General features: G+C 46.6%; 1 protein-coding gene across 1 annotated transcript in view; it reads left to right on the top strand.

Moving 5' to 3' along the window:
* Nucleotides 1–1,030: 1,030 nt before the first annotated feature.
* Nucleotides 1,031–16,302, top strand: part of LOC147108263 (G protein-coupled receptor 54-like) — a 35,970-nt gene continuing 20,698 nt past the window's right edge. The window contains exons 1-2 of the mRNA XM_086006034.1: nt 1,031–1,299; nt 1,966–2,090. Coding sequence (XP_085862160.1) covers nt 1,059–1,299; nt 1,966–2,090 — 366 coding nt within the window. The 5' untranslated portion in view covers nt 1,031–1,058. The remainder of the gene's footprint in view (nt 1,300–1,965; nt 2,091–16,302) is intronic.

Consider the following 16,302-nt stretch of genomic DNA (forward strand, 5'->3'; position numbering starts at 1 on the left):
GGGTGTAGCTGACAGAGGGAGAACCTACTATGGATGGACTCCTCCCCAATTAATCAAGTTATTGGTTAATTCCATAACCCACCCTTCCCCTTTCAAGGGAAAAGAGAGAATGTGTTAAAATACAACACAATATAATGCAGGTATAAGGCTTCAAGGTCTATTAATCCTAACAGTTACTGCAAAATCACTATGGGGTTTTATTCCCTCTGGTCATGCACTACTTAACACATTTATGTAGAATTTCTTTGTGCAATATTTTAACCCAAATTGCTGACTGAGTGAGTTAAACAGTGCAGTGCAGTAATTTAAAGTGAAGGTGTAAAGCAATGGAATCCCAAAAAGAGCAGGTTTGCTACACCGAGCACAGAGGCAACACCACCACTGTGGGCAAGGGTACTTATAGACCGTCTCACTTTATAAAAGGGGCTGTGATAAATTGATAACAATCTCTGAATTTGGACTAATATGGAAGCAATAATTTTTAAATGGCTAATAAAAGATCGTTACTAAAATGTAGAAGAAAATCATTGTTACTTAGACTAAAACACATGAATCTTAAAAAGATTGAAGCAGTTGAATAGCTTGTTATTATTAGACTTTAAGGAAAGGTTTCTTTCTTTTTTATTAGGGTTTGGGCTGGATCTGCCCGTTCACAGAGGCTGAGCTTCGGGTTTCAGGGGGGCGCACCTATTTCCCTGCCCCTCCGCCTAGATTTCAAAGACACATCATCGACCACGTCAAGAACTCTAAAAAAAAACCAGCGGTTGCACTTGTGTGGCATCAAACACGCTTTCCTTTCCTCTGACTCTTCGGTTCCTGCCAGCCAGTTCTGAGCAAGATCGCAGGTGATACAAACATTGCACGGAACTGATTCAGCTCCGTCAGTCAATGGGCTAAAGATGTAACTGACCAGGCAATGAAGTCAGAATACCATCTGGACAGGTACGATCAGCCCCTGGAGAGGGAGATCTGTGTGAATCTCTCGGGAGGGGTACATATTCCTGTTTGTTTTGTATGTAAGGTGGTCTTAACTGCATCGCTTTTAATTCTCTAGGAAGATGTTGGGCGCTTCTGTGACCCCCTCGACGAATGAGTCTTTTCAACATCTGAACGCTTCTTGTTTGGGGAATGTCTGCAGTAACACGACAGCCGCTCCGAGCCCCCCAGTGTTGATGGACGCCTGGCTGGTGCCTCTCTTCTTCGGGATCCTGATGGTGGTGGGACTGGCTGGAAACTCGCTGGTGATCTATGTGGTAACGAAGCACAAGCAGATGCGAACAGTCACCAACTTTTACATAGGTAACAAGATCTATGTGTAAATTCATACAGATCTATATAATATATACAGAATAATCTATAAACGACAAGGAGATCTATATATCTATAAAATATAGTCAGATTTATCCATGAATGATGAAAATATCTATCAAACTAACTATAAATTCTACAGTCAGAGGTACTTTTGAAATGAATATAAAACTGGTTAAAAAGGAAAGGTACATGTCATTTCAAAGTACATTAGATAACCAGGTTCAGTGGATGTAAGTGAAATTTTTATTTTTTAAAAACAAAAGATCAATTTAGTTTTGTAACTAAATTTTCCAAGTTAATGTTTTGTTTTAAGTTAAACCAGTAAAAATGCAGAAAATTATTTATTTTGTATTTATAAATCTGAAGGGTAGAACTTTTGGATAAATATCACTTTTGACATACAGGACGCAGAGTCAAGACCAGCCCTTCGGCTGTTGATTAAAAGGATTATATTAAGCCAGTACACAGATTGCTCTGTGAAATAAATTCAAATGTATTCATCTGAATATGGTAGCAAGCACTGAATGATTTAAATTCTAAATTCTAATGACAATTCACAGAATGATGTGAGGTAGCTGTTTGGTCTGTAACCTGATTGATTTCCCAACCCTCTGTTCGATTGAAATTGCTCTGAGCTTTTGTTTCTTTTTGCAGCAAATTTGGCTACCACTGATATTATTTTCCTCGTGTGCTGTGTGCCTTTCACCGCAGTGCTATACCCACTCCCCAGCTGGATTTTCGGGGAGTTCATGTGCAAATTTGTCAACTACATACAACAGGTGAGTTTTCCTATGCTTTCCTCCCATTTGCCTGTTATTTCTGACTGACCTATAATAGCTATTGACGATGCAGACACTGCATTCTTCGAGCCAATCCCAGATTTTATAGTTCACATTTCACGCATTTATTTTATTAGTGTATGCAGACTCGGCATATAATTCCAGCCATTTTCGAGCATTGAGTGAAGAAATTTCTCCTCATGGCCTAAATGGCCGACCCCTTATTCTGAGACTGTGACCCTGTGTTCTAGATTCCCCAGCCAGGGGAAACATTTTCTCAGCATTAACCCTGTCAAGCCCCTTAAGAATTTTATATGTTTCAATTAGATCACCTCTCATTCTTCTAAACTCTAGGGAATATAGGTCTAGTCTACTTAATCACTCCTCATAGGGCAATCCCCTCATCCCAGGAACCAGTCTAGTGAACCTTCATTGCACTCTCCCTCTAAGGCAAGGAAACCAGAACTGTACACATTATTCCAGGTGTGGCCTCACCAATGTTAACTTTCTGTGATTCATGTACAAGGACACCCAGGTCCCTCTGAATGCAAACATTTCCCAGTCTCTCATCATTCAACTTTTTTGTTTTTCCTACCAAAGTGGATAACTTCACACTTCCCCACATTGTATTCAATTTGCCATGATCTTACCCACTCAGTCAGCCTGTCTATATCTCTCTGCAGCCTCTTTGCATCCTCATCACAGCTTACTTTTCCACCTAACTTTGTATCATCAGCAAACTTGGATACGTTACACTCAGTCACCTACCATTACCACATTCCTTTTTACTACTCCCACTGGAATGGCCTCCTGTACCATAGGTGAAGATTTGTGGTGCACTGTCTCAGTCCAGTTCAAAAGTGGTTGAGGAGTACCCAACTAGGATATGACCAGTTGAATCCTGGTTGGCTGTAGGGTTGGAGATAATATGGTGATTTATAGGAGCACCTGCTGTTCACTCTTCACGTCAGCATGTCAGCAAGTTGATAAGCAAAAGTCAAAGGAATTTGAAATGTTAACTACATTGGGTGTATTGAAGAGAGTGCTGTTGGTAGATAGAACAAATCAGAGTGAATTGGCGACATGATCCCACCCAAATACAAACCTATCTTTAGGTGTTGTTACAAGTTAGGGTTTGGTGCAGTTACCTGCTCAGGTTCAGTTTGGCCAGCTACTTCCTTAAGTAGTCTGGTTTTCTGATTAGTACGGGAGTTGACTTTCACTGCCCTGTATCTACTAGCATGATACGGAGTATAACAGTGAAAGTCCCTGGCGTTCTGGAGCAGATTTCCTCATTTTTTGCACGTGTACTTCTTCAATCGCACCAAAGGCAGATTAAGGTAACATTTGGCAAGATGATATTTGATTCACTTCATAAGCTGCTTTATTCCACAGTAGGCAAAACATACAGAGCACTAAGTGTGATGAGAGACACTTGGTACAATCAGTATAACCTCTGTTCACCTACTTTCATAAAAATAAAGAATATGTGTATGCTAGCCCACTTTGGTAGGCCCTTTAAAGAAATAACTTACATTTATATAGTACCTTTAATGACCTCCGGATGTTTCAAAGCACTTGATAGGCAATGAAGTATTTTTGAAGTGTAGTTACTGTTGTAATGTAGGGAAACGTGGCAGTCACTGTGCACGCAGCAAGGTCCCACAAACAACAGTGAGATAGATGACCAAATATTCTGTTTAATGATGTTGGTTAAGGGATAAATATTAGCCAGGACATCGGGAGAACTCCCCTGGTCTTCTTCGAATAGTGCTATGGGATCTTTTAAGTCCACCTGAGAGGACAAATAGGGCCTTAGTTTAATGTATCATCTAAAAGATGTTAATGTAAAAGCATAAAGTCTCCCTGACCAGGGCAGAGGTTGACTTCTTGCAGGCTGCTGCTGCCTGCATTTGTAGTGTCTGTCCTGATTTTAAAAAATCTCTCCCTGACACATAGAGATCAAAACAGTCTGTCAAAACCAAAGTCCTAGATGTCTTCCTGAATAACCAGACATGGCTAATGAATTGCCTATTGTGTGATCTGTGAAAGAAACCACTTCTCACGGCACATATTAATTACCTGCCTACAGAATCACAACACAGCATTGTCTGTCCTGCAAAAGCAACACATTTCAGGCAGGTTTTGCACAGAACACATTTTAAAATTGCTTATGCTGAAGTCTTTTCCATGGGGAAATGGCCAAAGAATTCCTAACAGGACAGTGATTTTACCTTACTATGGTATCTTCAACTACCATTCATGCAGTTAATGGCATTGGCAAATGTAAATTTATTGTCTAGCTCAGTCGGTAGAGCATGAAATTTTTAATGTCAGAGCTGTGAGCCCAAGCCTCATGCTGGGTACAGGAACGTAGTGGTTATGGTACTAGACCAGCAACCCGGAAGTTGTGAGTTCAATCTCACCATGGCAATTGGTGAAATTGACCTCAATAATTCTGGATTGTTTGAAAAACCCTTGGCCTGCCATTGGTCTGGCTTACATGTGACTCCAGCTCCTATGTAGTTAATGCACTCTGAAGTGGCCTAGCAATAATTGCTACAAAGTTCAAAAATAAGGAAAAAATCAGAGGGACCTACCAGCAATGATCTAGGCATTAGGACAAGACTTGGGCAATTCCAGCCCAGTCGTCCCTGCAAATTCCTCTTCATTAACATATGGGGACTTGTGCCCAAGTTGGAAGAACTGTCTCACAGACTAGTTAGGCAATAGCCTGACATAGTGGTGCTCACAGAATCATATCTATCAAGAACAACAACTTGCATTTATATAGCAAATTTAATGTAGAGAAATGTCCCAAGGTGCTTCACAGAGGCATAATCAGACAAACATGAACAACACTAAGGTCATAGCTGTCTTTCTGAATGAGCAGACATTTCTAATTCCAGACTCCTCCATCACCCTAGGTATATTCTGTCCCACCAGCAGGATAGAACCACCAGAGATGGGGGAACAATGGTATACAGTTGGGTGGGAGTTGCCCTGGGAGTCTTCAACATTGACTCTGGACCCTGTGAAGTGTAATGGCTTCAGGTCAGGCAAGGTCAAGAAAACCTCCTGCTGATCACCACCTACCATTGCCCACCCCCCCTCAACTAATGAATCAGTACTCCTCTATGTTGAACATGGGAAGCAAAAGCACAGAATATACCCTGGTGAGGACTTCAATGTCTACCATCAAGGATGGCCCATTAGATGAGGGAACCAAAACAAGGAAGTAACCAGCTTGGCTTTGTTTTCATGAACCTACCTGTCAGACACATCTGTCAATAGTATTGGTAGGAATGACCACTGCACAGTCATTTTGAAGACAAGGTCTTGTCTCTGTAGTGGGGATGTTCTCTATTGTGTAGTGTGCACTGCTGCCGTGCTACGTGAAAAAGACTAAGGACAGATCTAGAAGCCAAAATCTGGGCATCCATGAGATGCTGTGAGCCAGCAGCAGCAGAATTGTATACCACCACAATTTTTAACCTAATGGTCCAGCACATCCCTTAATCCTCGAACACTGTCAAGCTGGGAGACCAATTCTGGTTCAATGAGGGCATGCCAAGAGCCGTATTAGGCATACCTTACAATGAGGTACCAACCTAGTAAAACTACTACACAGGGCTACCTGCATGCTAAATACCAAAAATAGTAGGCTGTAGACAGAGCTAAGCAGTTCCATAACCTTCAGATCAGAATATGGCCGTGCAGCTCTACCACATCCAATGGAGAATAGTGGTGGGTAACCAGGCAACTAATTGGAGGAGGGGGCTCCAGGAAAATCCCATCCTCAACCATGGTGCAGCCCAGCGCGAGTGCAAGAGACAAAGTTGAATTGTTTACAAGCATCTTAAGCCAAAAGTGCTGAGTGATTCTACCCGGTCTCCTCCTGGGGTCCACACTATCATAACTGCCAGTATCCAGCCAATTACCATTCTATCAGCCTCTCCCCAATCATCAGTAAGGTGATGAAAGGAGTAATCGATAGTGCCATAAAGCAACACTTACTCACCGATAACCTGTTCATCAATGGTTGGTTCTGGCAGTACCCGAACTGTTCAGCTCCAGACCTCATCGTAGCTTTGATCCAGACATGGATGCAACAGCTAAACGCCAGAAGAGAGGTGAGAGTAGTTGCCCTCAATATCAAGGCAGCATCCAAATGAGTATGGCACCAAAGAGTCCTATTAAAACAGAGGTCAATGGAAGTTAAAAGAAAAACCCTCCAGTAGTTAGAATTGCACCTGACACAAAGAAAGATGGTTCAGAAGGTCAGAGATAGGGTTGATCATGGATGATTCCAAAGTATTAATTTCCATTCATAATTCCTCCAATAATGAAGCAGCCTATGCCAACCTACAGTAGGATGTCCAGGCCTGGGCTAACAAGTGGCAAGTAACATTTTCACCACATAAATGGCAGGTAATAACCATCTCAAACAAGAGAAAGCCCAGCCATCTCCCCCTGGTCTTCAACAGCACCAAAATCGCCAAATCTCCCATCATCAACATCTTGGGGGTCACCCTTAACCAGAAGCTTAACAGGACCAACTATATCAACATTATGGCTACAAGTCTATGGCAGAGGCTGGGTATTCTGTGACAAATGCCTCACCTTGTGAGCCTTCAAAGGCTTTACACCATCTACAAGGCTCAAATCAGGTGTGTGATGGCATACTCGCCTAGATGGGTGCAGCTGGAACAACACTCAAGAAGCTCAACGCCATCCAGGACAGAGCAGTACACTTGATTGCTGTTTCTGCCACTGGACTCAATATTCACCCACTCCCCCACAGATGCACTGTGGTTGCAATATATATACGCCCAGAAATTCGGGTCGGGGGCTTCCCGCGGGTGTAAGCCCCCGACGTGCGCGCCGGCAGTTGAGCTATAGGGCCCCGTGGAATTCCGCTCCGGGGCCTGGCCCAGCTGCCGGCGCGCTGTGCTTGTGTATCCCAGGGGCGCAGTTAGTGCGATGCATCCCCTGGGATCACGTGAGCCATGGGCAACCAATCGGAGGAGGGAAAAGCCCATTCATAAGATTGACAGGTAGACCTGTCAAAACTTATAAATACTACGGGCCCAAAATAGCAGTAAACCTTCAAATAATTTTTTTTTTAAATCACACTTTTTAAATAAACTATAAATTACATTAAATAACTATTTTAAACAATAATTTAAATTTTTGAAAAAAGTATTGTTATATTATAACGGGACTAAAAATAAACTTACCTTGCTTTAAAGTATTTAAAAATAATAAACCTGTGGAAAAAATGTTTTAATTTTAATTAATTGACCACTTACCTTGCAAAAAGCAGGCCTGCTTTTTAAATGTGTAAATCCTGCAGGCTTACCCTCCCGGGAAAACCTGTAAAGAAAACCTAAGTTCAAAGCGCACGCGCAGCCTCCCCTGCGCGCGCGTTCGACCTCTGAACCTCTTCGTTCAGAGGATCGGAAGTGCCAGTTTCCCGCGCATGCGCAGTGCATGCAGGAAACCGGCAATTGCATTTGGCCTACAGGTGAGTACCCCGTGCGTACTCACCCGGGGAGAGCCGAATTTCTGGGCCATTATCTACAGGATACACTGCAGCAATTCACCAAGCCTCTCCCTGCGCTGAGACCTTTACCACTGAGAAGTAAGTGCAGCAATGTCGTGGAAACTGCATTACCTCTAAATTCCCCTCGAAGACACACACTATCCTGACTTGAACATATTTGTTGTTTCTTGTCACCAGGTGAAAATCCTGGAATTACATAACATTTTAGTCCATGAGGACCGCAGTGAGTCAAGGAGAAAGCCCACCACCTTCTCAAGGCAACTAGGGATAGGCAATAAATGTGGCTTTGCCAGCATCGCCGACATCCCAAGCACAAATTTTTAAACTATTATCGACCTCCATGCAACTGACAGTAGCAGAAACTCACCTTTTCATTTATTTCCCAAACCGCTGTCAGAACTATGACCCTCTTTGGCCTTCTAAACACACTGAGCTGGGTCAGCATGCTTGAGCCATGAGGTAAATTTGTGTCATGACATGAACAAGTTTAACTCAAAAGGGAACCCAAAAATCTTCTACCAGCATTTAAATAGTAAGTGGGGAGAAAGAGGGGTGGGGCCTATTAGGGACAAAGAAAGTGATAAATGCTTAGAGGTACAGGGCAAGGCTAGGATACTTTGGGCAGGATTTTCATTCAGAAGTCGGGAAGGAGGCGGGACTATAACTTTCGGGGTTGTAGTCCCGCCTCCATCGAGATGAGGCCAATCCACGCGATTTTAGCTTGATTGACCTTGTTGAGCCTGCCCAGCGGGCTCAACAGGCCAATTAAGGGCCACCCAGCAACAGGTGATGTCACAGACTGAAATTTCATCTGTCAAGACGTGTTGACAGATGAAATATCAGCATTTCACAGCTGTTTGAAGCTGTTAAACACTGAGTCTTACTTCTAACCTGAGTCCTTCTACGCAGACTCAGTTAGAAATCTCACCGGCACTGAAAGCTGCAGGCTGTCACTTTTGACAGATCGCAGCCATTCTGCTTTCTGTGCCGGCTGAATGATGGACTCCCGAAGCCTAGAGGAAGGAAGGCTGTAAAGGTAAGTACAGGTAATTTAAACTTCTTTACACACTTTAGACACACCAAACACACTTACCTTTGCACTCATGCACCCATCACTCACCTGAACACTGACATCTCGACCCCTCCAATTCCTTCAACCCGACGGCCCAACTCCTCTAACTTGGCGTGGTTTGGAGCCGTCGGGAATCCCACACGACAACCTTCAAAATAGAGATTAGGCTAAAAACTGCCTGTTAACTACCGGCAGTTAATTGGCACTAATCCCTTCCTGCCTCGGGTCGGCGGGTCCCAGTGCGGGGCGGGTACCCGCCTCCTTTGAAACTTAGATTGTGAGGGTGCCGGTTAGTTCCCTCAGTAACCCCTAGATGGCACCTTCACTTGTTTTTTTCCCTTTGCTAATTGTTACTAGTTTCTCCTGTGTTTATTACTTAACTGCCTTTTATCAGGTTTATTGGTTTCACCTGTTTTTGCTTGTATTTAAGTTCTGTGGTTTCTTCCCTCTGTGCTCAATCTTGACAAGCCATTTGCCTAGTGGTAGCTTGTCTTGAGCTCCTATGTTTGTAACTGTTTACCTGTGTGATTCTAGTAAAGTACTTTTATTTAAGACTGCATACCTGCTTCTCGCCTCATCTGTCTGCACTTGGGTCCAGAACTAGCCTCGCCCTGACAGCAAGACTGAGCCCTCGGAAAAGGACCAGACCCCGGAACCTATCATCCCCAGTTCCTGCATCGTTGCTCCCGTCGCATGGGAGATTGAGACTGTGGTGCGAGGGGCCCAACGTCAGGAGGCTGACCCTGGAGGAAGCCCTCCTCATAGCCTTTATGTTCCCAGTCAGGTGCGTGCCCAGGTCCTTCAATGGGGGCACTCTTCCCGATTGACTGGTCATCCTGGGATCCATCGGACTCTCGAGTTCCTTAAGAGGAGGTTCTGGTGGCCCTCTATTGAAGCCGACACCCAGGCCTTTGTCTCCGCTTGTCCCGTCTGTGCCCAGAACAAGACATCCCAACAACCTCCGCTTGTTCTCCTGCATCCCTTGTCCATCCCCAGCCGTCCCTGGTCTCATATCGCCCTGGATTTCATCACCGGGCTACCTCCATCTGAGGGATTCACTACCATCCTAATTGTGGTCGATCGCTTTTCCAAGGCTGCTCACTTCGTCCCTCTTGTCAAGCTTCCCTCTGCCAGAGAGACAGCCCAGCTGGTTGTCCAGCATGTCTTCCACCTCCATGGCTTGCCCCTGGATGTCGTCTCTGACCGTGGTCCCCAGTTCTCATCCAGGTTCTGGAAGGCTTTTTGTTCCCTCCTGGGCGCTTCCATCAGTCTCTCTTCTGGGTTCCACCCACAGTCTAACGGCCAGACTGAGAGAACCAACCAAGATCTGGAGAGGGTGCTAAGAAGCTTTGTGTCCTCCAATCCTTCCACCTGGAGCAAGTATCTGGTCTGGGCGGAGTACGCACATAATACCCTTCAGAGCTCCTCCACTGGCCTCTCACCTTTCGAATGTCAATATGGCTTCCAACCGCCACTCTCCCCTGCACAGGACAGGGAGGTGGGAGTCCCGGCTGCCCAGGGGTTCGTCCAACGCTGCCGCCGTACCTGGAGGAGAGTCCGATCCGCCTTGCAGCTCGCTTCTTCTCGGCAGAAAGCGCAGGCTGACCGACACCGCCGCCCAGCTCCTCGGTTCCGGACCGGACAGAAGGTCTGGCTGTCTACCCGGAATCTTCCGCTCCATGTGGAGTCCCACAAGTTGGCTCCCTGGTTCATCGGACCTTTTAGGATTTTGGAAAAAGTAAACCCTGTGGCCTACCGGCTCCTCCTTCCTCGGTCGATGAAGATACATCCCACGTTCCACGTCTCTCACCTCAAGCCGGTACTTACCAGTCCCTTGGTTCCTGCTTCCAGACCTCCCCCCCCCGCCCCGCATGATTGACGGTCAGCAAGCCTACACTGTCCGTCGCCTCTTTGATAGTCGCTGGGTTAGGAGGAGCATTCAATACCTGGTCGACTGGGAGGGTTATGGTCCTGAAGAGCATTCCTGGGTTCCGGCCTGGGACATTTTGGATCCTGAACTCATCAGGGATTTTCACCATCGCCACCCTGATCGTCCAGGAGGAACGTCAGGAGCCGTTCCTAGGGGAGTGGGTCCTGTGAGGGTGCCGGTTAGTTCCCTCAGTAACCTCTAGATGGCACCTTCACTTGTTTTTTTCCCTTTGCTAATTGTTACTAGTTTCTCCTGTGTTTATTACTTAACTGCCTTTTATCAGGTTTATTGGTTTCACCTGTTTTTGCTTGTATTTCAGTTCTGTGGTTTCTTCCCTCTGTGCTCAGTCTTGACAAGCCATTTGCCTAGTGGTAGCTTGTCTTGAGCTCCTATGTTTGTAACTGTTTACCTGTGTGATTCTAGTAAAGTACTTTTATTTAAGACTGCATACCTGCTTCTCGCCTCGTCTGTCTGCACTTGGGTCCAGAACCAGCCTCGCCCTGACAGCAAGACTGAGCCCTCGGAAAAGGACCAGACCCCAGAACCTATCATCCCCAGTTCCTGCATTGTTGCTTCCGTCGCATGGGAGATTGAGACTGTGGTGCGAGGGGCCCAACGTCAGGAGGCTAACCCTGGAGGAGGCCCTCCTCATAGCCTTTATGTTCCCAGTCAGGTGCGCGCCCAGGTCCTTCAATGGGGGCACTCTTCTCGATTGACTGGTCATCCTGGGATCCATCGGACTCTCGAGTTCCTTAAGAGGAGGTTCTGGTGGCCCTCTATTGAAGCCGACACCCAGGCCTTTGTCTCCGCTTGTCCCGTCTGTGCCCAGAACAAGACATCCCAACAACCTCCGCTTGGTCTCCTGCATCCCTTGCCCATCCCCAGCCATCCCTGGTCTCATATCGCCCTGGATTTCATCACCGGGCTACCTCCATCTGAGGGATTCACTACCATCCTAGTTGTGGTCGATCGCTTTTCCAAGGCTGCTCACTTCGTCCCTCTTGTCAAGCTTCCCTCTGCCAGAGAGACTGCCCAGCTGATTGTCCAGCATGTCTTCCGCCTCCATGGCTTGCCCCTGGATGTCGTCTCTGACCGTGGTCCCCAGTTCTCATCCAGGTTCTGGAAGGCTTTTTGTTCCCTCCTGGGCGCTTCCGTCAGTCTCTCCTCTGGGTTCCACCCACAGTCTAACGGCCAGACTGAGAGAACCAACCAAGATCTGGAGAGGGTGCTAAGAAGCTTTGTGTCCTCCAATCCTTCCACCTGGAGCAAGTATCTGGTCTGGGCGGAGTACGCGCACAATACCCTTCAGAGCTCCTCCACTGGCCTCTCACCTTTCGAATGTCAATATGGCTTCCAACCGCCACTCTCCCCTGCACAGGACAGGGAGGTGGGAGTCCCGGCTGCCCAGGGGTTCGTCCAACGCTGCCGCCATACCTGGAGGAGAGTCCGATCCGCCTTGCAGCTCGCTTCTTCTCGGCAGAAAGCGCAGGCTGACCGACACCGCCGCCCAGCTCCTCGGTTCCGGACCGGACAGAAGGTCTGGCTGTCTACCAGGAATCTTCCGCTCCATGTGGAGTCCCACAAGTTGGCTCCCCGGTTCATTGGACATTTTAGGATTTTGGAAAAAGTAAACCCTGTGGCCTACCGGCTCCTCCTTCCTCGGTCGATGAAGATACATCCCACGTTCCACGTCTCTCACCTCAAGCCGGTACTTACCAGTCCCTTGGTTCCTGCTTCCAGACCTCCCCCCCGCCCCGCATGATTGACGGTCAGCAAGCCTACACTGTCCGTCGCCTCCTTGATAGTCGCCGGGTTAGGAGGAGCATTCAATACCTGGTCGACTGGGAGGGTTATGGTCCTGAAGAGCGTTCCTGGGTTCTGGCCCGGGACATTTTGGATCCTGAACTCATCAGGGATTTTCGCCGTCGCCACCCTGATCGTCCAGGAGGAACATCAGGAGCCGTTCCTAGGGGAGGGGGTCCTGTGAGGGTGCCGGTTAGTTCCCTCAGTAACCCCTAGATGGCATCTTCACTTGTTTTTTTCCCTTTGCTAATTGTTACTAGTTTCTCCTGTGTTTATTGCTTGACTGCCTTTTATCAGGTTTATGGGTTTCACCTGTTTTTGCTTGTATTTAAGTTCTGTGGTTTCTTCCCTCTGTGCTCAGTCTTGACAAGCCATTTGCCTAGTGGTAGCTTGTCTTGAGCTCCTATGTTTGCAACTGTTTACCTGTGTGTTTCTAGTAAAGTACTTTTATTTAAGACTGCATACCTGCTTCTCGCCTCGTCTGTCTGCACTTGGGTCCAGAACCAGCCTCGCCCTGACATACATCGAGGTGGGTTTTGGGCGGGATGGTGTTGGGAGCCCCAAATTCAGGAATTTCACCCCCGGCACGCCTCCAATCCCGACTCCACGGCACACTGAAAATCGACCCCATTGTATCAGTGTTTACCAGGAAGAGGATGCTGACAAAATATCGGTAGAAGCGGAGATGGTAGAGGTAATGGATGGGGTGAAAATTGATGGGCAGGATGTACTGCAAAGGCTGGATATGCTTAGAATGGATAAGTCGCCTGGTCCGGATGGCTTGCATTCCAGGTTGCTAAGGAAAGTGGGGGTGGAGATAGTAGAAGGGCTTGCCATCATCTTCCAATCTTCCCTTGATGCAGGGGAGGTGCCAGAGGATTGGAAAGTGGCAAATGTGACACCCTTGTTCAAGAAAGGGTGTAAGGACAATCCTAGTAACTACAGGCCAGTCAGTTTAACATCAGTGGTGGGTAAGGATTTAGAAACTATAATCAGGGAAAAAATTAACAGGCACTTGGAGAGGTTTAAGTTAATTAAGGAGAGCCAGCACAGATTTGTAAAATATAGATCGTATTTGACTCATCTAATTGAATTTTTTGATAAAGTAACAGAGAAGGTTGATGAAGGGAATGCAGTGGATGTTGTCTATATGGATTTTAAGAAAGTGTTTGACAAAGTACCACATAAAAGGCTGGTTACCAAAATTGACGTTCATGGAATAGGAGGGTCAGTGTCAGCTTGGATAAGAAATTGGCTTAAGGACAGAAATCAGCGAGTCATGGTAAATGATTGTTTTTCAGACTGGAGGATGGTAGACAGTAGTGTTCCCCAAGGGTCAGTGCTAGGACCACTGCTTTTTTGATGCATATAAATGACTTGGATATTGGAATACAGAGTAAAATTTCTAAATTTGCTGATGATACCAAACTTGGAGGTGTGGCAAACAGTGAGGAGGATACCAATCGACTGCAGCAGGACATAGATAGGCTAGCAGAATGGGCAGACAAGTGGCAGATGGAATTTAATACAGAGAAGTGTGAGGTGATGCATTTTGGCAGAAGGGATAGGGAGAGGCAATATAGACTTAATGGCACAGTTCTAAAGAGTGTGCAGGGACAGAGGAACCTGGGGGTTCATGTGCATAGATCTTTGAAGGTGGCAGGGCATATTGAGAGAGTAGCTAGCAAAGCATATGGAATCATGGGCTTCATAAATAGAGATATTGAGTACAAAAGCAGGGAAGTAATGCTGAACCTTTATAAAGCTCTGATTATGCCACAACTAGAGTATTGCATCCAGTTCTGGTCACCACACTTTAGGAAGGATGTGAAGATCCTTGAGAGGGTGTAGAGGAGATTTACCAGAATGGTGCCAGGGGTGAGGGATTTTAGCTACAAGGTTAGGTTGGAGAAGCTGGGGTAGGTCTCCTTGAGCAAAGTAGGTTGAGGGGAGATTTGATAGAGGTGTACAAGATTATGACGGGTTTGGATAAGATAGACAGAGAAAGGCTGTTCCCATTAGCTGATGGTACAAGGACTAGGGAATACAGATTTAAGGTTTTTGGCAAGAGATATAGGGGGGCGTGAGGAAAAACTTTTTTATGCAGCGAGTGGTAATGACCTGGAACTCGCTGCCGATGAGGGTGGTGGAAGCGGAGATGATCAATGATTTCAAAAGGAAATTGGATAGGCACTTGAGGGAAATAAACTTGCAGGGCTACGGGGATAGAGCGGGAGAATGAGACCGACTGGAGTGCTCTACAGAGAGCCAGCATGGACTCAATGGGCCAAATGGCCTCCTTCTGTGCCGTAATGACTCTATGACTCTAAGTATGACACACTAGGCTGGCTCAACATGTTTTCAGGCCCGCACTCCTTTTTTTCTTTCAAACTAAAGAGAAATAAAACCTACATGTGCTGTCGACTAGGCTTCTATTTTCTTGAATTGGCCTCCAATGGAAAGGAGAGAGGAAGTGCAGAATAAATTTAACACATAAGAACAATGCAAGTAGGCTGCACTGGCATTGTTGCCCAGCAGTTGCAATAAAATGGCCTATTCTTTTTTAGATACCTATGGACCTGCTATGCATTTCCAGCAGTTTCTGTTTTTATTACACACACACAAAAATACCCTGTTTAAATGTTGTCCTTTTTGAGGTCCTCATAGTCTTTGTTGCTATGCTTCTGGCAATGCTGCCCAGTTACCAGTTTATGGTAAGAGATGTGTGAGAGGGGTATATCTGATTATTTCCCTCCCCTCTAGGAAGTGTCTTTCCTCTGATGACACGAGTTAAGTTGGGAATTTGTCACCTGATTCATCTGCATCCAATCATAAATCCATGGTACTGCTCATTGTGCTGTCTATTTACCAATAGGTTTAGGGTGCATTTTTAGAAAGAAAGAAAAACTTTCATAACCTCAGGATGTCCCAAAGTGCTTTATAGCCAAGTACTTTTGAAGTGCACTCACTGTTGTAATGTAGGAAACATGACATCCAATTTGCGTACAGTAAGGTCCCACAAACAGAAATGTAATAATGACCAGACAGTCTGGGGGAAAAATTTGGTGGCACTCCCTTTGGGGTGCTAACTTCGCCGGGCGCTACTTTTAGCGCCCCGAAAAAATTAGTGCCCCTGCATCATTAATTCAGTGGTAGCGCCCAAGCAGGAGGCTGGGCGCTACTGGAAGCGCTCCCCCTCCTTCCTGGGGCACTACCATTGAATATCACGGCGCTACGTACAACAGCGCCATGCGCGTCGGCACGTAGCGCCGCAGTATTGCAGGCCTCCCTCCCCTGATTAAAGGGGAGGGGCCAAGCACTGTGCGCACTGGGGCCCTGCTGGACCACCGGGGAGAGGGGTGCTCGGAAAACAGCCCGGCACTCAAGAGGAGTGCCGGGCTGACCGATCGCGGCCGCACCCCGCATAAAAAAGCGGAAGGGGGCAGGTGCTGGCAGGCGGCCCAAAAAAAATAGCCGCCCGGTACCTGCCCTTTAATTTGCGCTGCCGTAGCCACAAAGACACCACCCTGACCCTGTCGGACATATCGGCCGGTGGTAGATCAGGGGGTGCGACCGAAGTTTGTGGCTGGGGCGTTAGTGGCACGTGCCCAGGCGCTAGGGGGCGTTAACAGGAGGCGCAACGCAACACAATTTTTCCCCCTCTGTCTTTTAGTGATGTTGGTTGTGGGATAAATATTGTCCAAGAAAGTGGGGAGAACTCCCGTGCTTCAGATCTCTTCAAATAGTGTCATGAGATCTTTTACGTCCACCTGAGAGGGCAGACGGGGCTTCGGTTTAGCGTCTCATCCCATTTACAGCACCTCTGACAGTGCAGCACTTC

This window comes from Somniosus microcephalus, chromosome 13 (genome assembly GCF_052327205.1).
Source record: "Somniosus microcephalus isolate GS21.2 chromosome 13, FLI_Smic_1.0, whole genome shotgun sequence".
Lineage (NCBI taxonomy): Eukaryota > Metazoa > Chordata > Chondrichthyes > Squaliformes > Somniosidae > Somniosus > Somniosus microcephalus.